Below are 23481 nucleotides of genomic sequence, written 5' to 3'. Positions count from 1 at the left end.
TTTGGGAAAGTGTGAGATTCATGGGTGGAGAAAGCTCAGAAGACAGATTTTATTTAAAAGACCATTTGGAACACTAGCATTTTTTTAAAAAATATGTGTTTATTACTGACTAGAGGCCCGGTGCACAGATTCGTGCACCAGTGGGGTCAACTTGGCCTGGCCTGCGGGGATCGGGCCAAAACCAGCTCTCTGACTACCCCCGAGGGGTCCCGGATTGCGAGAGGGGTGGTTCTTGGGTGATGCACCCCGGAATCAGGCTCCCTCCTCTCTGGTTCCAGGTGCGCCACCCGAGAGCCACAGCCGCCAAGTGACGGCGGCTCCTGCATTGAGCATCTGCCCCCTGGTGGTCAGTGCGCGTCACAGGGACCAGTCCTTCCACCATTTGGTTGATTTGCGTATTAGCCTTTTATTCTATAGGATTTCAGGGAGGAAGGGGGAGGGAAAGAGAGGTAGAAACATCCGTGATGAGAGAGAATCACTGATCGGCTGCCTCCTGCACGCCCCACCCTGAGGATGGAGCCCACAACCCGGGCCTGTGCCCTGACTGGGAATCGAGCTATGACCTCCTGGTTCAGTGGTCGGCAAACTGCGGCTCTGTGGACTAATGAGTTTGCCGACCACTGACCTAGACTCCCGATTCCAATAATTACAGGCTGTTGTTGTTCCTTGTGATTAAGCCCCCAGGGCAGTGGTCGGCAAACTCATCAGTCAACAGAGCCGCATGTGGCTCGCGAGCCGCAGTTTGCCGACCACTGTCCTGGTTCCTAGGTCGACCCTCAACCCCTGAGCCACGCCGGGCGGGCAGCACTAGCATTTTTAAGGAGCAGAGGAGTTGTTGAAGGACCACGGAGGCAGGCTCGGTCTTCGCCGCGGGGACGGCAGGGCCACAGCCACCACGTAGGGACATGTCCTTTACAGGGACAAGCCCGGGAGTGGAAGCACCGACTGGCAGGAGCCCGAGACCTGTGAAAGCCTGTCCTGAGAGGGTTATCCGGCAGGGACGGGCCTCCTCACGGCGCCATCGCCGCGCCAGGGGTCCTGGTCCGGCCGGCCGCCCTCCCAGCTGCCGCCCGGACAGTGACGCAGGGCCGGGGGCCGAGCAGCGGATTCTAACTGTCTTCATGTTCCCTCTCTCCTACCACAGAATCGGAAGACTCTTTGATGGGACAGAACCCATTGTGTTGGACAGTCTCAAACAGCACTATTTCATTGACAGAGACGGACAGATGTTCAGATATATCTTGAATTTTCTACGAACATCCAAACTCCTCCTTCCCGATGATTTCAAGGTGAGGGATCCGTGTTCAATTACAGTAGCACACACGTACGGTTTCTTTTCATGCACCCCCCCCCCCGACCCCCTAAGTCTCCCTAATGCTATGTGTTTACATGTACACCAACTCGAAGGGCTCGGAGCCCCTGACCTCTTCGTACGTGCCTTCTGAAATAGAGCACGTGGCCGTTAGGGTTTACGTGAGCAAGAGAGGGCTGCTCTTTACGTAAAGAGCTCAATTCCAACTCATGTGAACCCACCGGAATACGGTGGCTGAATGCATACCTTATTTCTGACGGTCTTCATGAGGTAGAGAAGGAAAGAAAGCCTCCTTGGCTTAACAGAGACTTTGTCTGCCAGAAACGTAAAGGAGATACTGTACTTGGCAGCAGGAGTTTAGAATTGCTGGCTGTCAGGCTAGTACCTAGGGTTGCAGGGAGTCCCACGTTATGCTGGCTACTACAGGCAGTGGGATTAGATCAAACAGGACGTGTTCACTGGAGGGGGATATACACGCGTGTCATCAAGGGCAGCCGTTCGTGTTTCTCTAAACAGAAGGTTCTAAGGACTCCACTAAGTACTTGTTGGGGGGACGAGAAGGGATCAACGAAAGAGCGTATTTACTTCCATGCATAGCCCACGGGCCGGGCAGAAGGGTAGTGAAGACCTGGGAGGGAGTAGGGACTGGGAAGGGCTTGGCGGGGGAAGGAATGGGAGATATCTGTAATACTACCAACAGTAAAAAATGTATTTTTTAAAAGAGAATCAACTAGCCCTAGCCGGCTTGGCTCAGTGGATAGAGCGTCGGTCTGCGGACCGAAGGGTCCCAGGTTCGATTCTGGCCAAGGGCACGTGCCTGGGTTGCAGGCTCAATCCCCAGTGGGGGGCATGCAGGAGGCAGCCAATCAATGATTCTCTCTCATCATTGATATTTCTATCTCTCTCTCCTTCTCCCTTCCTCTCTTAAATCAATCAAGAAATATATATATTTTTTAAAAAAGAATCAACTAAATACAAATAGAACTAATAAAGAACTCCTTAAACCATCTGAAATCAGGATCAATATAGAGCAATGCATAGCTTTCCTATAGACTAGCGAGAACCAACCAAAGATAGAATGGGGAAATACACCACCTTAACGTCAACAACCAAACTAACACTTAGGCGTAAGCCTAGCAAGAAAATGCAGAGCCTCACTGAGACAGCGACAGCCTCACTGAGACGGCGACACACCGCCACCCCCAAGTACCGAGGAAGGGCCAGCCCGCGTCCCGGCTGGGCAGCCCCATGCCGGGAGGGTGTCCGAGGTCCCACATTCCTCTGCAGGTCAACGCAAGCCCCTTTCAGTCACAGATATTTTAAGAATGAAATTGGATCCACTTACAAAGTTTGTGTAAAAGGAACAAATGCTTACGAATAGCTAAATAAGGGGGTACGTGATCAACCAAAGGACTTGGTGCACGCAGATGAGCGAACCAGTGGACAGACACGGGGCGGGGGCGGGGGGGGGGGCGAGGGCGAGGGTATGTGCAAGAAAAGAGCCCTGACCGGTGTGGCTCAGTGGATAGAGCGTCAGCCTGTGGACTGAAGGGTCCCGGGTTCGATTCCGGTCAAGGGCATGTACCTTGGTTGGGGGCACATCCCCAGTAGGGGGTGTGCAGGAGACAGCTGATGGATGTTTCTCTCTCATCGATGTTTCTAACTCTCTATCCCACTCCCTTCCTCTCTGTAAAAAATCAATAAAATATATTTTTTAAAAAAAAGAATTAAAGAAAAGAAAGAATAGCTAAATAGTCCTGGCCAGGGAGCTCCGTTAGGCGGAGCATTGTCCTGTACATCAAAAGGTTGTGGGTTCCATCCCGTTGGGGTGCATTCGGGAGGCAACCGATGGATATTTTTTCTCTCACATCGATGTTTCTTCTCTCTCTCTCTCTCTCTCTCTCCCCCTTTCTCTCTAAAAATCAATAAAAACAAATCGTTGGGTAAAGACCACAAAGGAAAAGAAAGAATAGCTAATAAATCACTGTGAGTGGTAGGAGTGGCCGCAGTCATGGGGGGTGGGGTGTATTCTACCAGGCTCTAACGTACCGGAGAGCTGTCGTACTTAAAGAGGGATCCGACTGGCTGACCCTGACACTTACGCCAGTGGTCGGCAAACTCGTGAGTCAACAGAGCCAAATATCAACAGCACAACGATTGACATTTCTTTGGAGAGCCAAATATTTTAAACTTAAACTTCTTCTAACGCCACTTCTTCAAAATAGAGTCGCCCAGGCCGTGGTATTTTGTGGAAGAGCCACACTCGAGGGGCCAAAGAGCCGCAGGTGACTCGCGAGCCGCAGTTTGCCGACCACGGACTTACACTAATGGAGAACGGGCAGAGTTGGGGCGGGGCGGTGGGGAGGCATGTATAAGAATTTGACATGTTGTAAAAGTGGGAAAGAAAGAATCACCCGTGAGCCGAAACCAGTTTGGCTCAGTGGATAGAGTGTCGGCCTGCGGACTGAAGGGTCCCGGGTTCGATTCCGGTCAAGGGCATGTACCTTAGTTGCAGGCACATCCCCAGTGGGAGGTGTGCAGGAGGCAGCTGGTCGATGTTTCTCTCTCATCGATGTTTCTAGCTCTCTATCCCTCTCCCTTCCTCTCTGTAAAATATCAATAAAATATATTTTTTAAAAAAAGAAAAAAAAAAAGAAAGAATCACCCGTGATTGGCACTGACACAAGTGGCATCAAGACATGTGAAGAAAATGTAAAGCCCGAGTCCTGGCTCATAAAATAAGTTCACAAATATTCTAGAAATAGATAAAAAACTAAAGCTATAAACGTATAAGAAAAAATATAAAGGGATTTCTAAGAGTATAATGTCGAGGCAGAGAGGGCCCACCTAAGTAAGACTCAATACCAGAAGGTATCGTTTACATTTTTTTAATATTAAAGATACTGTCTATAATAACAAAAGCATACTATGCTAATTAGACCGGACATCCTTCCGGACGTCCTTCCTTCTGGACAGAGCCGCGGCGGGCACGACTTTCGTGCACCGGGCCTCTAGGGTATTGACAAGGGACAAGGGTCAGATGAGAAGTATCTGCAACAGGAGGTGAATGTCTCCCTTAGAGAGCCCCCAAAACCTGCGGGAAACACCCCAGCCACCTGAGGGGGGCACCCGAGGGCACAGCGCAGGCCCCCCAGTAAACGCTGGAAACGATAGTCCATCTCCCGATACCAGAGCAATAAAACTTACATCAGAATCTCTCTTTATCCACCACATTGGCAAAAAAAAAAGTTTTAATTGATACCATACAGTCTGGGAAATTTACTGTGTGGGTGGGCGTGAAAATGACCGCGTTTTTGGTGGGCAATTCGCAGCGATTTAACCAATTCCACGTGCATTCAGGTACCATGTGGAAGTGTTCACATCCATGTGCAGAGATGTCACTTGCCGTAGTAAAAACTGGACATGACTAAAAATGGCTCTTCAGTGGCAGGTGGTTAGAATGTCATAGGGTCCCCGTACCTTAGAGTGGCTTAAAAGGATGCGGTCGCTCCATATCTGCTGATGTGTGGTGACCAAAACCACAAAAATTTTATCGTGCAGAGAAAATATTAAGTTCAAAGTATGTATAGTATGTTCCTATTTATGTAAAAAGTGTGTGTGTGTGTGTGTGTGTGTGTGTGTGTGTGTGTGTGTATGAAGACATAAAACGATCTAGAATAGACCCCAAATTAACAAGGAGTTCAGGAGACCTCTCCTCCATCCTCTCCTTCAGGATTTTAAAATATATATATATATATATATTTATATTGATTTCAGAGAGGAAGGGAGCGAGAGAGATAGAAGCATCAAGGATGAGAGAGAACCATGGATCGGCTGCCTCCTGCACGCCCCTCACTGGAGATCGAGCCTGCAACCCGGGCCTGTGCCCTTGACTGGAATCGAACCATTGACCGGGAATCAATATTCATAGGCCGATGCTCAACCCCTGAGCCACGCCGGCCGGGCGCCTTCAGGATGTTGGCACAGGGCACGTGCCAAGGATGACCAGCCACGTGGAGGAGTAGGGAAGGGCTGCCACGTGCACGTTTCCTTAATGCAAACGACTATCCACGGGCAGGAAAGTGAGAGTAGTGACTGCCGCCGGCCCGTGCGGTCCGCTGCCCTGGATGGCCGGGGGACCTGCCGCTCCCCTCCACGGCAGTGCCGGGCCCCAGGGTGCGTGGCACGCGCTCAGCACGGCTGCAGGATTTAGACATGAAGCTGGTTCCGGAACTCGCTCCTAGGTTCCATGAGGTGCCCCTTCGTCAGTGACATCCCTTCCTGGGCGGTTTCCAAGAGAAGCCCCACGGGGCCGTGTGTGCCTTTCCTTTCCTGCCAACATGCAGACCCTCCCGCCCCCCACTCCCCAGGCAGGCGCCTCACGCAGGGGCCGAGGGCAGCCTTCTGCCTCCCCGCTCCCCGCCCCCCCAAAACCTGGGACACACCTGCTCGGCCGCCACCCACCTCAGGGAAAGCCACTTGCCCACAACACCTTCCAGATCCGTCCGGGGTTTGGACCGCAGCCCGGGTAGCGCGGATCGCCTCCAGCCAGCGGCCGGCCCCGCGTGGGGGTGCTCCGAGTCCCCCCCAGGGCAGGACCTCAGCCCCCAAAGTCAGCCCTGGCGGCCCGCAGGCCTTCCTGACCAGCTCTGGGCCGCCTGCCGTGTGGGGGAGCCCCTCGGTGCGTAGAGAGGGTGTGAAGGTGTGGTGCGGGGCGGGGGGGCGGTGTTTTCACTAGTGCTTTCCAGGAGGCCGTGGCGGTGGGAGCGGTGAGGGAGCGAAGGTCATGTTCAGTTCTGTGTGAGGGGATCGCACTTCCAGACGCCCGTTCACGGCGTTCATTGCCTCCTTGAGCTCAGGCCGCCCCCCCCCCCCCCCCCCCGCCATGAGCTGCGCCCCTCCATCTGCTCTCTCGGGAAAGGGTGCAGGTCCCCCTGCCGGCTGCAGGGAGGAGGGGTCGCTCTGCACTCTCCTCCTCTTCACCCACCACATCAGATCCATCCGTGAGTCGCTCCATCGCCCCTTCCAGATCCGTCCTGAGTCCATCCAGCCCCCACCCACCTCCCAGTGCCCGGCCCAGCGGCTCGCTTTAACCCTCGCCCTCTCCCCCGTCATGTCCTCTCATACACTCTCCTTGCTGAGAGCAGGGGACACCTTTTTAAATTAAACTTTAAAGTTTGAGATCTCTGCAGATTCTCATGCAGGTGTAAGAAATAATAAGATGCCCCGGCCCGTGTGGCTCAGTGGTTGAGCATCAACCTAGGAACCAGGAGGTCACAGTTTGATTCCCGGTCAGGGCACATGCCCGGGCTGCAGGCTCGATCCCCAGTGTGGGGCGTGCAGGAGGCAGCCGGTCCATGGTTCTCTCTCATCCTTGATGCTTCTTTCTCTCTCTCCCTCTCCCTTCCTCTCTGACATCAATGAAAACATATTTAGCCCTGGCCGGTTTGGCTCAGGGGGTAGAACGTCGGCCTGCAGACTGAAGGGTCCCAGGTTGGGTTCCGGGTTCCGGTCAGGGCACATGTCTGGGTTGCGGGTTCGATCCCCAGTTGGGGGGGTGTGGGAGGCAGCCGATCCATGATTCTCTCTCATCATTGATGTTTCTACCTCTCCCTCTCCCTTCCTCTCTGACATCAATAAACATACGTTTTAAAAAAACATATTTAAAAAAAATAACACAGACATCGTGTGTGACCCAGTTCCCCCGAGAGTAACACCCGCAGAGTCAAGGTGCGGCGTCGGGCCGGCTCTGGGGTCGATGCAGCCCAGGTGCAGAGCGACCCCATCACGGCCAGGCCCCTCCTGGAGCCACCGCCCCCCACCCACCCCCGCCCTGCCCGCCCCCAGGAGCCTTTTAGGAAGACGGTGCCCCAACTTGCTGTACTTAAAACTCTGCAGGGCCTTCCCGTGATTTATGAAGCAAAGCAGCACCCCCTGTCAGAGCCACGACCCAGGAGGCTCAGCCCCTGCCCCTCACCTGAGCCCCGCAGACGTGCTGGCGGGACTTCCTTCGGGCCTCAGAGCAGCCCTCTGCCCGCCCCAGGCCCTTTCCTGGACAGCAGAGACCGAAATCGCAGACACTGTGGCCACGGGATGGGGGGGGGGGGGCAGACCTCAGCGACAGGCCCGAGCGGCGTGGTGAGCACATGAGGAGGCCTGAGTGACACGAACGGGGAAGAGCGAGGCAGGCAGGAGGGGAGGGCAGGTCCTCGGGACTCACGTGCCGGCCCGGAGCCGCTTCGCACGGGACGGGGGGGGTGGGGGGGGGGACAGGCTGCAGATGACGGGCCTGGAACCGGCCCCACCGTCAGGGAGGCGTGGCGCCCGCAGCACCCGTGTGTCTGAGCCGTCGGAGGAGCCGGGTCTGCCCGTCCCTGAGCCGTGAGACTGGGTCCTCCCTCCTCCGGGGAGTTTGCTCCCTGGCCTTGGAGGGCGCGTGGCCTTGGAGGGGCGTGGCCTTGGAGGGCGCGTGGCCTTGGAGGGCGCGTGGCCTTGGAGGGGCGTGGCCTTGGAGGGGCGTGGCCTTGGAGGGCGCGTGGCCTTGGAGGGCGCGTGGCCTTGGAGGGGCGTGGCCTTGGAGGGCGCGTGGCCTTGGAGGGCGCGTGGCCTTGGAGGGGCGTGGCCTTGGAGGGCGCGTGGCCTTGGAGGGGCGTGGCCTTGGAGGGCGCGTGGCCTTGGAGGGGCGTGGCCTTGGAGGGGCGCGAGGCCTTGGAGGGGCGCGAGGCCTTGGAGGGGCGTGGCCTTGGAGGGGCGCGAGGCCTTGGAGGGCGCGAGGCCTTGGAGGGGCGCGAGGCGAGATCTCCCACGGGGTTTGCTGCGGGGAGCGTGCGGTGACTGCGGCTCCCCCCGCCCGCTATTCAGTGCTGGCTGAGACGCACGGCACCCCAAGTCACAGCCTCCTGCGCCCCTCGGAGGCGGAACCGCATTCTGCCGACGTGCGACTGAGCCGGTCCCACATAGCAGTTCAGAGAAGTTCGTATTTCAGACCCCACTTCAGGGGCGGGGGCTGCCCTGTGCCCCTGGGAACATTGACTGGAACCTGTTCCCTCCACCGGCTGCTGCAGGCCGCCCCACGGGGTTCACTGTGGACATGCCTGTGGGCCCCTCTTCCCCCTCCCCTCCTCACCTCCTCCCCTCCTCACCTTCTCCCCTTCTCCCTCCTCCCCCTCCTGCCCTCCATTTCTCCTCCCCCTCCTCCCCTCCTCCCCCTCCTCCCCTCCTCTCCCCCTCCCCTCTTCTCCCTCCTCCCCTCCTCTCCCCCTCCCCTCTTCTCCCTCCTCCCCCTCCTCCCCTCCTCCCCTCTTACCTCTCCTCCCCCCCTCCCCTCCTCCCCCCTCCCCCCCTCCCCTCCTCCCCTCCTCCCAGTCACACTGGTTGGCACTGTGCTCCCCTCCCTGCTCCGCACGCGCACCGCACACACGGCTGTGTTGCCGGCACAGGAGGCAGAGCGTGGGTTCCCTTTCTGACGGGGAGCACAGAACTCTGTGGCCTTGCACCCTGAGCATCTTCGGGGAGCGTCCCCCCGCCGCTGGCATCTCGCGTGGCCTGGGTGACTGTCCGCCGTCCCAGATGCACAAACGCCTGTGCAGGCAGCCCCGCTCGCCATCCCTGCGTCCAGGCGTCTGTCAGCTGAGTCTCAGGCCCCGGCAGCGCCACGGAGGCCCGAGTACGCGGGTTACACGGTTCACGGCCCCTCCCCACCCCGGCGGCGGCCAGTGCGCCCGGTGCTTAGCCTTCCGCGCCTTCTGTGCCCGTCTGAGACGGTCAGCTCGACCTTGATGTTAACAGGACGGGGTTTCCTCTGCGACCGTGACCGCATCCCCATCCCCTCGTTGATGCCGCACCGTCCCTCCCAGGGCGGTGGCTCCGCCGGGACGGAGTCTGAGCCGCGGCCACGTCCGAGTCCAGCCGTGTCCCTCCCTCTCCTTGCCCGCCCCGTCTCTCCCTGTGATGCCCACATGCGAGGGCCAGGCCGCAGGTGGATTGTCCCACCGGGGGGCCGGGACCCCGAGGAAAAGGAGGGTGGAGAAGGCTCAAGCAGCGCAGGGGGACTTGGGGCCCCTCTGGGTTCGCTAGGAACCCGGCAGCTCGGGGCACCGTCGCGGACACAGCCTCCTGGGTATCGGCGCTTTCCTGTGCCTTCCACACGGGAGGCGGAGCCTGACAGTCCAGGGGACCCTCAGGGCCACGTGGAGACGGGCCCCGCCTCCGGCCCCCCTGGAGTCGCGCCCCCATACCCGGCACTTCCCGGGACGCCCGCAGAGGCCGCGGTCACGGCTGGACGCGCCGAGAATGGCAGGTTGTGTCGCCGCTTGAGCAGCCAAAACCCAGTCTTCGTCGCCTCCCGAGCATCCCGGAACCGAGCCCCGGGCGTAGCCTGCCTCTCCGCCTGCAGGAACGGTCCACGGTCCACGTGGAGGACCCGGCACCCAGCTCCAGGGACAGACACGCAGCCTGCCTCTCCGCCGGCAGGAACGGTCCATGTGGAGGACCGGCACCCAGCTCCAGGGACAGACACGCAGCCTGCCTCTCCGCCGGCAGGAACGGTCCATGTGGAGGACCGGCACCCAGCTCCAGGGACAGACACGCAGCCTGCCTCTCCGCCTGCAGGAACGGTCCACGGTCCACGTGGAGGACCCGGCACCCAGCTCCAGGGACAGACACGCAGCCTGCCTCTCCGCCGGCAGGAACGGTCCATGTGGAGGACCGGCACCCAGCTCCAGGGACAGACACGCAGCCTGCCTCTCCGCCTGCAGGAACGGTCCACGGTCCACGTGGAGGACCCGGCACCCAGCTCCAGGGACAGACACGCAGCCTGCCTCTCCGCCGGCAGGAACGGTCCATGTGGAGGACCGGCACCCAGCTCCAGGGACAGACACGCAGCCTGCCTCTCCGCCTGCAGGAACGGTCCACGTGGAGGACCGGCACCCAGCTCCAGGGACAGACACGCAGCCTGCCTCTCCGCCGGCAGGAACGGTCCACGTGGAGGACCGGCACCCAGCTCCAGGGACAGACACACAGCCTGCCTCTCTGCCGGCAGGAACGGTCCCCGATCCACGTGGAGGACCCAGCACCCAGCTCCAGGGACAGACACACAGCCTGCCTCTCCGCCGGCAGGAACGGTCCCCGATCCACGTGGAGGACCCAGCACCCAGCTCCAGGGACAGACACACAGCCTGCCTCTCCGCCGGCAGGAACGGTCCACGTGGAGGACCGGCACCCAGCTCCTGTGACAGACACTCGAGGGCGGCCTGGACTCCAAGGGGGAGGAGAGCGCGGTTTCTCAGTACTCGGAGCGACTCGGGGCCCGGGAGGCAGTTCACAGACAGAGAAGGTTGCGTGGCCACTGACGTTCAAACTCCGTGTTTGGAATAAAGGGGCTCAGTGGTCGGCAAACTCCTTCGTCAACAGAGCCAAATATCAACAGTACAACGATAGAAATTTCTTTGGAGAGCCACATTTTTTAAACTTAAACTTCTTCTAACGCCACTTCTTCAAAATAGACTCGCCCAGGCCGTGGCATTTTGTGGAAGAGCCACACTCAAGGGGCCAAAGAGCCGCATGTGGCTCGCGAGCCACGGTTTGCCGACCACTGGGCTAGTGATGGCGAGTTCAGAGTTTTTTGCCGATGCCGGGTGAGGACGACTCGGCTCCGTGCCAGCTCTCCTGGAAACGTGTGGCTGTCGCTGTGGGCGCCAGGAAGGGACGCCGCCGTGCTGTGTGGGCGCAGAGTGGCGGCCTCCGGGGCTGGCGTGTCCTCGTTCCTGGAGGCTGTGACCGTGTCCGCTTGCACGGCGAGAGGGCCTGCAGCTGTGCCTAGGGTGCTGCGATGGGAGGTGGCCCCTGTGACCCAGGTCGGCCCGGTGGACTCAGGGCTGTGGGAGGGACAGGAGGCGGCGGGAGGGTCAGAGCAGGCAGAGCAGTGAGCACAGACGCCGAGGCAGGCAGGGTGCGGGCCCTGGGAGCTGGAGTCAGCGAGGACATGGGTTCCCCCGGCAGCTTCCAGGAGAGACTCGGCCTTCATGACCCATTTTATTTTATTTTAAATGTATTTTTAATGAATGCAGAGAAGGGAGAGAGAGAGAGAAACATCAGTGATGAGAGAGAATCGTGGATCGGCGGGAGCACCTTCCGCGGGCCCAGCTTTCTCAATAGAAAGCGATGACCCCGCCGGAGGCCACGCACCTTCTCCCCTGTCCACGTGTTTCCTCTGGACACTGCTCGACCGGCAAGAGACAGAGCCGAGCGCCCAGTCACACCGCTCTCCTGGGGCAGCGGCCATCCTCGCCCCCTGCTCCATCCCGAGCAGAAGGCAGAGGCCCCTGGCAGCACCCCCCGCGGGCACAGGCAGCTCACAGCCCCGGGCCCCCCACGGGCACGGGGCACCCGCCAGCCCAGCCTGGGAACCAGGGCAGACCTGCCTGTGTCCGTGATCACGGGGTGCTGGCCGGCGTGTCTGGACAGGTGCTGGCTGACCTCACCCCGCGCTGGCGGCCTGGCCGCGGGCAGACGGTGCGGAGCTGCTGCCAGCACTGCTCCTGCCTCGGCCTCCCCTGCCTGGTGCTCCCTCCCATGGCTGCTGTGTGTTCGCCTGTTGCCTGGACTTCTGTTCTCATTCAATAGGTCGTTTGGGGCAGGAGAGAAAAGCCATAGCCTGGCCTACAGATGCCGCCTGTCCCACTGTGAGGGCAGCACCCGCCCTGGCCCAGGGCACCCCAGCCCCTCACAGATCAGCTCCCACCCCGGCACCACCGCCCTGCCCGGCTCCCCTGCACAGTGCGCCGAGGCTGGCGGGCCCGGGGGCACCGCTGGCTCCCTCCCGGCAGCCGCAGCGGAGGTGTGTCTCCCGCGGCTGAGAGCGGGTTCCCGCCAGCGGTGGGACTGGATTCCCAAAGGCCTGTCTCTACAAAGAGAGAAACACCTTGAGTGAACCCCACTGTCTGCATCCCGGTTTTCTCGTCTAAAAGGGGAACGCTAGGGTCCCCGAGTCCCCGGGCTGTGGGGCCCGTAGGACCCCATTCGTGTGAAGAGCTCAGAAGAGGGCCCGCCGGGTCCCTAACACTCAGCTCCTCTCTGGTCCCGGACGGACGGACGGACGGACGCGGAGGTGACACGTTCCCCCCGATTCCGTGACCGGAGCAGCAGGTGGAAAGCTCCGCTCCCGTGAGGGCCGCTTTGGGTGCCGGCTGTGTGCGCGCTGTGACACGTGTGTGTTGTTCCCCCAGGACTACACGTTGCTATACGAAGAGGCCAAGTACTTTCAGCTGCAGCCCATGCTGCTGGAGATGGAGCGATGGAAGCAGGACAGGGAAACGGGCCGCTTTTGCAGGCCCTGCGAGTGCCTAGTGGTGCGGGTGGCCCCCGACCTCGGAGAGAGGATCACGCTCAGCGGGGACAAGTCCTTGATCGAGGAGGTGTTCCCCGAGATCGGCGACGTGATGTGCAACTCGGTCAACGCCGGCTGGAACCACGACTCCACGCACGTCATCCGGTTCCCGCTGAACGGCTACTGCCACCTCAACTCCGTGCAGGTACCGGGTGGTGCCCCTGGGGGGGGGGCGGGGCGTCGCGCCCCCTTAGTGCCGGCACTTCCCCGGCCTTCACGTGGGGCCTCCCCCAGGAGCGGGGAGCCATGTGCTGGGTCGGTGACCCGTCCTGTTGGGTGGGTAACCCATTCCGCCTCCACGGCGCTCACTCCACCACCCCACAGGCATTTCCTGGATCAGCCCTGTGCTGGGGAGCCCTGGAGATAGAGAAGAGAAGGCAGGCAGCAGCTCCTTCCCCGTGGAACTTACGTTATGGGCATGGAGTCGGGGGGGGGTCGGGGCACAGGTAGTAACCAGCAGTGTTGGTCAGAGAGAGGAGGAGGATAACCCCGCAGCTCCCAGCCCCCGAGTTCGGAGCTTGGCCAGGCTGCACATGACTCGCCCTGGGGGGCTGTCCCTGGTGGCCGAGGACCTGCCCCGCTAATGCCGTCTCGCCCGCCCGCAGGTCCTGGAGAGGCTGCAGCAGCGGGGCTTCGAGGTCGTGGGCTCCTGCGGGGGTGGCGTGGACTCGTCCCAGTTCAGCGAGTACGTGCTGCGGCGCGAGCTGCGGCGGACACCGCGCGGGCCCTCCGTCATCCGGATCAAGCAGGAGCCTCTGGACTGAGCGGACCCACTTCCTATGCAGAAAGGAGACCAACCCACATACCCACCAGACGGCACCCACGCAAGAGGGAGCTCCGTGTGCGGCTGGGAGAGCCCGCCACGTCCTGGACCGCACGGTGAATGAGACACATTGATACCCAGTAGAGACCACGCCTGTATCCACATGGGAACAATTGGAATAGGGGACATCCTCAAGGTGTAAAAAATATATAAATATATATATATGTCAAAAGGTAGGAAATGCAAAAAAAAAAAAAAAAAATGGGGGGGAGCTGCAGTTGGTGCTGTGATGGCCGCGGGGTCCTGGGCCCCCGGGGTCTGACGGGGAACAAGCCACGGGCGGGCACTTTCCACAGCCGCCCGCCCACAGCCGCCCACCCTGCTTCTCCTCTCTCTCTCTCTCTATCCTTCTTCCTCTTTTTTCTTTCTTTTCAACACAACACACCTTGTCCCCGTTCCCTGGCAGCTGGCGGTCCCTCGGGGGGCGGGCAGGGCGGGACCTCGGGAAAGCGCAGGGCACGCAGCGCTGGCTCGGAGGGTGTCGGCCGCGGGACGCCGCGTGCCGTTGATGCAGAGGTCGCCCTGCCTGCCGCCTCGCACATGTGGGCGTTCCTTGGTGTTTCAGCTCATCCGTTTTGCAAAGGGGCCAGAATTAGTACTTGTTAGAGGCGCACCGGTTTGAGTCTGCTGCTTTCCTACAGTTTTTCAAATTTTATAATGTATTAAATACAATAAACTCTGTTTAAAAAAGAAGGCCTGTGTGACACACAGCTGATGGGTGAAGCCATATTAAAGTGACGTTTTCCTTTTCTAAATGTTCTGTGTTGAGCATCGAAACGAGGCCTAGCCCGCCCAGCGTGGCTCAGTGGTTGAGTGTCGACCTATGAACCAGGAGGTCAGGATTCGATTCCCCGTCAGGGCACCTGCCTGGGCTGTGGACTCGATCCCCACAACCAAGTGGGGGGCGTGCAGGAGGCAGCCGAGCCATGATTCTCTCTCATCATGGATGTGTGTGTCTCTCTCTCCCTTCCTCGCTGACATCAATAAAAATGTATGTTTTTAAAAAGAGGGAGGATGCGGTCCCCTGGGCTACACAACGCGGCCCCCCCCGCCCCCCCCCGGCCAGTGGTGGCCCGGCGCTGTCAGTCCACGCTGGGCGGCAGGAGGCACCTCCCTTCTTTCGAGCTCTCTCCCAACACCCGTTCAGGCTGCCGCGGAGCAGACCACCCCAACGCAGCGCTTCCAGCAGCAGCAGCTCTTGTGTGGACCGGCCTTCACCGGCGTCATCCGGGGGTGACTAGGCTGGGATGTCACGGTGGCGCCCACGGGGCTGCCAGTGGATGTTGGCCTGGGCCCCTCGCGGCATGGGAGCCGGGTTCCAGGGGGGAGTGTCCCACACTGAGGGCCTCCAGGAGGGAGGCAGCAGAGGCCAGCAGCCGAGGTCTCCTGAGGGTGGGCCTGGACCTGCCCCAGGCACTTCTGCAGCGGCTGCTGGTGCATCAGACCCGGAGCCAGACCAGGTTAGAGCCCAGGTCCCAGGGGACAGAACACCCTCCTGTTGGGGGAGTAACAGGGACTTGTTGGCCACCTGGAACCCCTTGGCAGCCCTGTCCTGAAGCCCCAGAAGCAGGGTTCGGTGGCTCTGGAGGAGTAGGGGAATCTCGGGGCCAGATGATCCCTTTCTCGTTGGCCAGAGAGTAGGAAACCCGGGGTCTCAGGACCCCTTTGGGACAAAGCCCTTGGCTCCCCGACGTGTTAGCGACTCCAAGCTCCTCCGGCAGCCCTGCCACCACCTCCTCCTCGTTCCAGACACAAAGTGGCCTTGGCACGGCGGGAGATGGACAGGTAGACTGGCACGGCGGGAGATGGACAGGTAGACTGGCATGGCGGGAGATGGACTGGTAGACTGGCACAATGCTGACGGACAGGTAGACTGGCCTGGCGGGAGATGGACAGGTAGACGGGCACGGCGGGAGATGGACAGGTAGACTGGCACGGCGGGAGATGGACAGGTAGACTGGCACAATGCTGACGGACAGGTAGACTGGCCCGGCGGGAGATGGACAGGTAGACTGGCACGGCGGGAGATGGACAGGTAGACTGGCACGGCGGGAGATGGACAGGTAGACTGGCACGGCGGGAGATGGACAGGTAGACTGGCACGGCGGGAGATGGACAGGTAGACTGGCACAATGCTGACGGACAGGTAGACTGGCACGGCGGGAGATGGACAGGTAGACGGGCACGGCGGGAGATGGACAAGTAGACTGGCACGGCGGGAGATGGACAGGTAGACCGGCACGATGCTGATGGACAGGTAGACTGGCACAATGCTGACGGACAGGTAGACTGGCATAAACTTGAACCGTGCAGGTGTGGGACATTCAAGTAGTTGCTAGCGAAGAGGCTACTCTGTGCAAGCAGCACCAAGGGCAGGCTTAGGACCAGAGGGACCAGAAGCTTCAATTTAAATTTTAAGCGCATGCAAAATAATTCAATTAACTGCCAGAGGAATTACTCCACTTAAAACATAGGCAGTTGCAAATCACACAGCATTTTATTACTCACACAATTCCTGGTGCTGGGTACAGGCTTATTGGGGATCCCGGTGGTGCTGTCCTCTGGGGTCCGGAAGCTGGGCTGGTCTGGTCCGGATGTGGGGGGCCGGTGTCCTTTACCCGAGAGCTCGATCGCGTCTTAATCGGGGGGTGCTAGCCGTTCTGTCGTCTGGCAGGGAGAGGAGCGTGGAGCGGCGTCGCTTGCCAGACTGGCAAAAGGACATGCCTTTGTGGCTGTCTTGACAGGCGAGCGAGTTGGCTGGTCTGGACCCCATTTTTTAAAGCCTGCACCCCATTTGCAGCAGCCCAGGTGGCCATCAATGAGTGGTGTCCATGCACACAAGTTTACCTCACACAGGGCGAGGGGCCGCCTGTGGTTATCCGGAGAGAGTGCATCACTCACTCAGGTGATTATTCTGACAAGTCCCTCTGAGCTACTTACCGAGGTTCAAATCCTCATCTATGAGGGACACACGTTCAGGGCAGTGGGGACTGTGTTCTTAATATCACACTTCACGTTTCAAGGAAAGTTAATTTAAACAATTTAAAACTTTCTTAATTTTTTTAGGCATTTTTAAAGCATTTTTAAACATTTCTGTACATATATTACTATGACAAGCTGCCTCCTGCATGCCCCCTACTGGGGACCGAGCCCGCAACCCTGGCATGTGCCCTCAGCTGGAATCGAACCCGGGACCCTTCAGTCCGCAGGCCGACGCTCTGTCCACGGAGCCAGACCAGCTGGGCCACGTACCCCTTCGTAAAGCTCCTTCCCCTCCCGCCCCCTGAGCAAAGCCGTCCTGTAGGCAGGGGCACGCGAACGACCCTCTCGGGCCTGCTCGTTCCTAAGAAGTGTTTTCAGAAGTGGAATGGAAAAAGCCGTTTCTGAGCCGGTTCCTAAATATCTCACGAGCCTCTGCGAAGTCACAGTAACAGCCATGCACTCACCAGTAACGTCTGCTCCATGCCCGGGCCTGTGCCAAGCTCTGTAACCCGCATTAACTCACTGAGTCCTTCCGGTTTCCCCTGAAGGCCGTATTAGCCTCGTTTCTCAGTTAAAGGAACTAAAACTCCAAGACATCAAGTGAAGGACACGATGAAGGCTGCGGGTCAGTTCAGCTTTATGAAGGGGGCCCCAGAGAAAGTGAGAAAAAGTGAGTTTTTGTGTGGTCGGATGAGGACCAAGGTAGGCTGTTAGGTAAAGGCATTTTCTCCTTAGAATGGAAATGTCTTCCCGTGTCTAAATATTCCGAGCCTTCTTTACAGCGTGTGGGCGCTCAGTGGTGTTGGAACTATGGGACCCGGGACATGGCTTCCACGGCGGGTGCTGGCGTGCCTAGGGACCTGCCCCCCAGGGGGCAGAATCGGGGATGCGCGTAGCTAACCACAATGCGAGGTGCTAGGTAGGGTATGTGCCATTTCTTACAAATCAACGACTGACGTGGCAATGCCATGTGGCGGGGACCACATCGAGTTGGGGACATTAGCAAAGCATCCGAGGGAGGAGGCCCTGGAGGGGGGTGGGCTTTCACAAGGAGGGGTACAGAGGAGGGCAGGGGCTCAGCCAGGGAAGTACAGGGCAGGGGCAGAGCGTGGTGTGGGGTGCAGCTGGATCACGAGGAAGAGTGGAACATTCTAGAAAGGGAAGGTAGAATTGGACAGAGCAGGGGGGGATCTTGAGTGCCAGGCTGGGGGCGGCTCCATGCAGGCGCTGGGGAGTCACGGAGGGCGGGCCCGTGGGTGTTCCGGGGCCCCGCAGACCTGACGGGCGGGGAGCAGCCTGGCGGTGTGGCGGGCAGTGAGCTGGCTGTTTGTCCACGTCATCCATCACGACCTACCTGGCTCAGAGCTGACAACCGAAGATGCATGAGAAAGTAAGACATCACCTTGGGTGCAGGGTGACAAGCTCCGGTGCCTGCGAGGGCCAGGTGAGTCACGTCAACTCGGGGCGAGGCAAGCAGAAGCGGGTGTACCCCGTTCAAGGGCGGCCCCCCTCAACGCCACAGGCTCTCCCACAAGGGAACAGCTCCTGCCACTTACCCTCTTGTTTTTCTAGAAAAGCTGGAAATTGTAGTTCTGTGAAATCTCTAGACATGCCGGCGTCGGGACCAATTCATCTTCTCAAACGCACAGGCCAAGGAAGACATCGGCAGAGTTTGTAACTCTGCAAGTTATGAAATCATAAAACCGGTTTAGACATTCTAGAAGAATCCCTTTTGGGTGGAATCATATGTGATGGCACAAGAATTAAATTGTTTGAGGACATACATTTTATAAATGAAAATTTGAGGCAAACTTTTAGGCCTAATGCAAAGACTGTAAAGAGTAAAATCCTGGCATATGACTGACCATAGTGATAAAAAGCTACCCTCACGTTGGGGGCGCAGGGGGCGGGGTAAGAGATCAACCAAAGGGCTTGTATGCATGCGTATGAGTATAACCATGGACACAGACCGGAGAGGGTGAGAGCCGGCACTCAATTCTTTCTGATTCCCTAAGCCAGGGGTGGGCAAACTTTTTGACTCGAGGGCCACAATGGGTTCTTAAACTGGACCAGAGGGCCGGAACAAAAGCATGGATGGAGTGTGTGTGTGAACTAATATAAATTCAAAGTAAAGGAGCGGAGGGGAGAGCAAGAGAACCCTCCGCTCTTTCGGCTCCGCGGGCCGGATAGAACAGCCGAACGGGCCGGATCCGGCCCGCGGGCCGTAGTTTGCCCACGGCTGCCCTAAGCCGTGCAAAAATGACTTTGCTCTGCCATTCGCAACTCTGGTGCGCTTCATTACAAGACTCCAGACGGAAATGTCACTGCGGCAGCTTACCGTTAGGAAGCTGGAATTACCAACGACGTTGTGACCCCGGAAGCCACGAGGAGGCTGTTGTCCCGACCTTGTCACTGGTACACAGCCCCCCTCGGTAAGAGTCCACACCGGCTAGGTCAGGGTTCCCTGCGCTGGCCTGTTCGGAAGACATGCCAAAGGCACTTGTCACAGTTACAGATTCTTGCCCATCAGCACCCCCCCCACCCCCCAGGGATGCCCTGAATCCCAGTCTCTCAGGGAAGAGCCCGGGAACTGTGTTCTAACAAGCCCTCCACAGGTGACTGGGATCAGGCAGGTGTGGAAAAGGCGTAATAGCGGGCCCCTCAGTCTAGACCAGGGGTCCCCAACCTTTCTCTGGCCACGCCCCCTAAGCATCTCTAACATCCTGAACCCCCCCCCGCCCCCGTGACATAAATTCTTATTATTCAAACAGTGAACCCCTATTCCCGCGGAGGAAGCCTAAAAGGCCATGAACTCGGTCTAAACGAGCTTCCCCAGAACACGGCGTCCACGAAAGAGAAAAATAAAAGAATGAAAGGACAGTGGAAGTCCTGAGGAAGGCATCACTAGAAATTGTTTAAAATAATAATAAAATAATAATAATAATAATAAAATAAAATAATAATAATAACATGAAGTGACATGGAAAAATAGCAAAGTCTCAAAACACATAACAGAGAACTGAAATGCACAAATATGTCACAATATGTACTTATATGTGGTAGATGAGGCCCCTAGAACCATAAGAAATGCAAAAAAATTCACTGTTAGTAACTCACTCTCGAATGCCCCCCTTAAAAGTCAAACTGCCCCCCTGGGGGGCGTGTGCCCCACGCTGGGAACCGCTGGCTAAGACAAGCAGAAGAGAATGTTCCGGGAGCCCTGTGTGACATGCCTTTTGATGACCTCAGCGGTGTCTGGTAAACAGGCTGGCTTCTACTCTTTCGAAGGCCAGACTGACTGGCAGATGGAGCTAGCGGGGATGGAGCCGTACTTCCCTGGAACGTAACCCGTCACGTGTGTGCTGTCCTAGTGAGGGGCGAGCCGCCCGTCCTGGGGAGACAGTCCACCCCCCGTCCTCGTACAAAGCTGTCAGAGACATGGACGAACAAAAACTTCACAGACAAGAAGTCATCGCAGCCCTGACCGGTGTGGCTCAGTGGATAGAGCGTCGGCCTGCGAACTGAAGGGTCCCGGGTTCGATTCCGGTCAAGGGCATGTACCCTGGTTGTGGGCACATCCCCAGTGGGGGGTGTGCAGGAGGCAGCTGATGGATGTTTCTCTCTCATCGATGTTTCTGGCTCTCTATCCCTCTCCCTTCCTCTCTGTAAAAAATCAATAAAATATATATTTAAAAAAGAAAGGAGTCATCCCAGCAGCATCCGCCCGCAGGAATCGCTGTCGCCAGGTGCGCGGGGATGCCCTGTCCCTTCATTTGTGAGTTTCTTCAAAATGTCAGTGAACTGAAGGTTTGAAGCCCTAACGCCCGCCGTCCCCACGATGCACGTGCTGCGCCTGTGCGTGTGCCTGGACGCGTGAGGCCCAGAGAGCGCATCCGACCGTTCCCGCGACACCCGCTCGGTTCTCCCCTCCCCTGGCTCAGGGTGAACCCGTGTGTCGTCGCCCTCCCAGCCCATCCAGCTCTGGCACTTGACTCGCAAGCCCGTCTGGAAGCTGAGAACCAAATCCTGTCCCGGAAGCGGCACAGTCGCTGGAAAAGGAGCCAGGCCCGAGGGGGTCGCTGCCTGAATCCAGGCTGAGAGCTAGGGCCGTCCCGAGGTCTGCAGCCTGAGCCACGGGGTGGTGACGCTCGTCTTCCCATGAGGCAGCAGGGATGGCAACTGGACGGGCAAGAGGAGGCGGCGGCAGCGGACGCTCAGGGCGCTCGCGTTCACATTTTCCACGTACTCTTCTTCATTTGAAACACCAGAGGCCCGGTGCACGGGTTCGTGCACTGGTGGGGTCCCTTGGCCTGGGCGGCACAGATGGGGGTGAAACCAGCTCTGACATCCCCCGACGGGTCCTGGATTATGAGAGGGCTCAGGCCAGGCCGAGAGACCCCACCGGTGCGTGATTGGGGCCGGGGAGGGGCCACGGGAGGGCTCCAGGGTGTGTCTGGCCTGTCCTGCCCAGCCCAGAGCCGGATCCCAGCAGCAAGCTAACCTACCAGTCGGAGCGTCTTCCCCCTGGTGGTCAATGCACGTCATAGCGACTGGTCGAACGGTTGGACACTTAGCATATTAGGCTTTTATTATATAGGATTATTTCATTATTTAAATTACCATTTTCCTAGGAAGTCATGTTCTCAAATATGTGGTCTCTAATATCTATAACCACCTAAAGTTTTGGAATTCTGTCTCGTGGGTGACATATTCACGAAAATAACTTTGTTATACCTCTTACGTGACACAGAATGTTCTAAAATGGAGCACTGGTTTGGCTCAGTGGGTAGAGTGTCGGCCTGTGGACTGAAGGGTCCCGGGTTCGATTCCCGTCAAGGGCATGTACCTTGGTTGCGGGCACATGTAGGGGGCGTGCAGGAGGCAGCTGATGGATGTTTCTCTCCCATCAATGTATCTAACTCTATTCCTCTCCCTTCCTCTCTGTAAAAAATCAATAAAATATATTTTAAAAAAATAAATGAAAATAAAAATAAAATGGAGCACTGATAAAAAGGCATTTCGCAATTATAAAGAGGACGAGAGAACATCATCTCACACAACAACAGAGCCTGAGAATAGGGGAACTAGAAATTGATGACATTGTCAGGAGATACAGGCAGATGACCACTATTGCCAGAGGTTTCAACACAGCTCTCTCAAGAATTCATCCAAACAGTACAGAGGTCAGCAAGGAAACCGATGACTTGAACAACCCTGATGACATAAAGAAAGAAAGAAGCTACGTCATACAAGGCTGTTTTCTAACCGCGAAGGCATTAAACGCGAAGTCGGTAACAAAAAGGTCTCTGCAGCCTCCCCAGAGATTGGAAAACGGAATCACACGTTTTTTTTAAACTACCCTGGGGCACAGGAGAAATCGACAGGCCAACCGGGAAGTCTGTTGAGCTGCACGGGGGTTCTGCTACAGGGGCACCACACACCGACACGAGAGGAGATGGCCGTCTCCCAGCAGGAACCCCAGCTCCCACCGCAGGAAACTAGGAAAGGAGCCAAGGAAACCCCAAGTCCGCAGCAGCAGAAAAGCCGTAACGGTCGGAACGGAAACCAACGCAGTGGGAAGCAAATCACAGCAGGGAAAAGCACTGACGTCAAAGCCTGGTTCTCCGAGACGGCCAGGGACCGGGCTCACCCTGCGGACGCCCCGGCCGGGGACACGAATGGGACCTGGGGTGAGCTGAGCGGCGAACGAATGAAGGAGCCCCGATGCTGAGCCCGGCCTGTCCGATGGCCACGCCCGGGCCCCACGGACTCGTCGGGGTTCGGAGAGGCACCCCAGATGGACAAACAGGTTGAGTGCTGCTCATGTCCAGTTCTCCTGGATCCCTAAAGGGGTCTCTAACAAGGTTAGTAACCTTCCAAATGGCACATTCGCAACCCACACTGGGCCAGCAACACGTGTTCGTGTGTGTGTGTGTGTGTGTGTGTGTATGTATGTATTGGTTACTCTCTCGGAACCTAGAGTCTGAATTTGTAATTTTTTTTTTAAATATATTTTATTGATTTTTTACAGAGAGGAAGGAAGAGTGATAGATAGTCAGAAACATCGATGAGAGAGAAACATCGATCAGCTGCCTCCTGCACACCTCCCACTGGGGATGTGCCCCCAACCAAGTTACATGCCCTTGACCGGAATCGAACCCGGGACCTTTCAGTCCGCAGGCTGGCACTCTTCCACTGAGCCAAACCGGTTTTGGCTGAATTTGTAATTTTAATTACCTTTTTATTTGACCCACTGTCTGACTTTAAACGTTAAAATATTTTTTAGAAAATAGATTCTTCAGTTCTGTACCTTGTAAAACAGTGTTTGCCAGGAAAACGAAAGTAAGTATGGCTTCTAGTTTAAGGGTGCCCCGTGCCTGGACACACACCCGAATCCTAGCGCTCGCGGGTTTCAGATGGGGCTGCCCGCCCTGCGTAGGCCACCGGGAAGGGACCGCAGGGTCAATCAGAGCGACCGGAGGGGGCGGAGGAAAGACACTGACACAGGCAGATCTTTCCCGCTGCCTCTCGGTCTGAACGAGGCTGAGGACTGAGTTCATCCTCCACACAAAATAGCCTTTGTCTTCCTCGGAGCTGCCTGGCTGTCCGCTGCGGAGAAGGGGAATGGGGTTTGCCTCAACTTGCCCACTCCCCGCGGGAGCTGTTCGTTTCCAGGTTCACGATGCAGGCCAAGTATTTCTTGAAATCTGCCTTCGTTTCCGTGTTCACCGCGTTTGCGCAGACGTTCACGTGAACGTATTCAAGCTTCCAGGGCAGGCGTCCTCAAACTACGGCCCGCGGGCCACAGGCGGCCCGCCGAGGACACTGATCCGGCCCACCGGGTGCCGCTGCCTGTCCTGCTTAGCAGCTGACGCGTCCCGGGCCCGCAGTGAGCATAGGAATTTGTTCATAGTTTTTTTTTTAAACTATAGTCCGGCCCTGCAACGGTCTGAGGGACAGTGAACTGGCCCCCTGTTT

At 57.9% G+C, this 23481-nt stretch overlaps 1 protein-coding gene across 5 annotated transcripts in view; it reads left to right on the top strand.

The window, feature by feature from the left end:
* The window catches only part of KCTD1 (potassium channel tetramerization domain containing 1), a 166716-nt gene extending 152511 nt beyond the window's left edge, over positions 1–14205 (top strand). For all 5 annotated transcript variants that reach the window (XM_080685695.1, XM_080685696.1, XM_080685698.1 and 2 more), the window contains exons 3-5: positions 1145–1289; positions 12538–12843; positions 13304–14205. In XM_080685695.1, the coding sequence (XP_080541821.1) occupies positions 1145–1289; positions 12538–12843; positions 13304–13462 (610 nt within the window). In that variant the 3' untranslated portion in view covers positions 13463–14205. The remainder of the gene's footprint in view (positions 1–1144; positions 1290–12537; positions 12844–13303) is intronic.
* The last annotated feature ends 9276 nt before the right edge of the window (positions 14206–23481 follow it).

Source organism: Plecotus auritus (assembly GCF_963455305.1).
Source record: "Plecotus auritus genome assembly, chromosome: 8".
Lineage (NCBI taxonomy): Eukaryota > Metazoa > Chordata > Mammalia > Chiroptera > Vespertilionidae > Plecotus > Plecotus auritus.
This window is presented reverse-complemented; position numbering and strand designations above follow the sequence as displayed.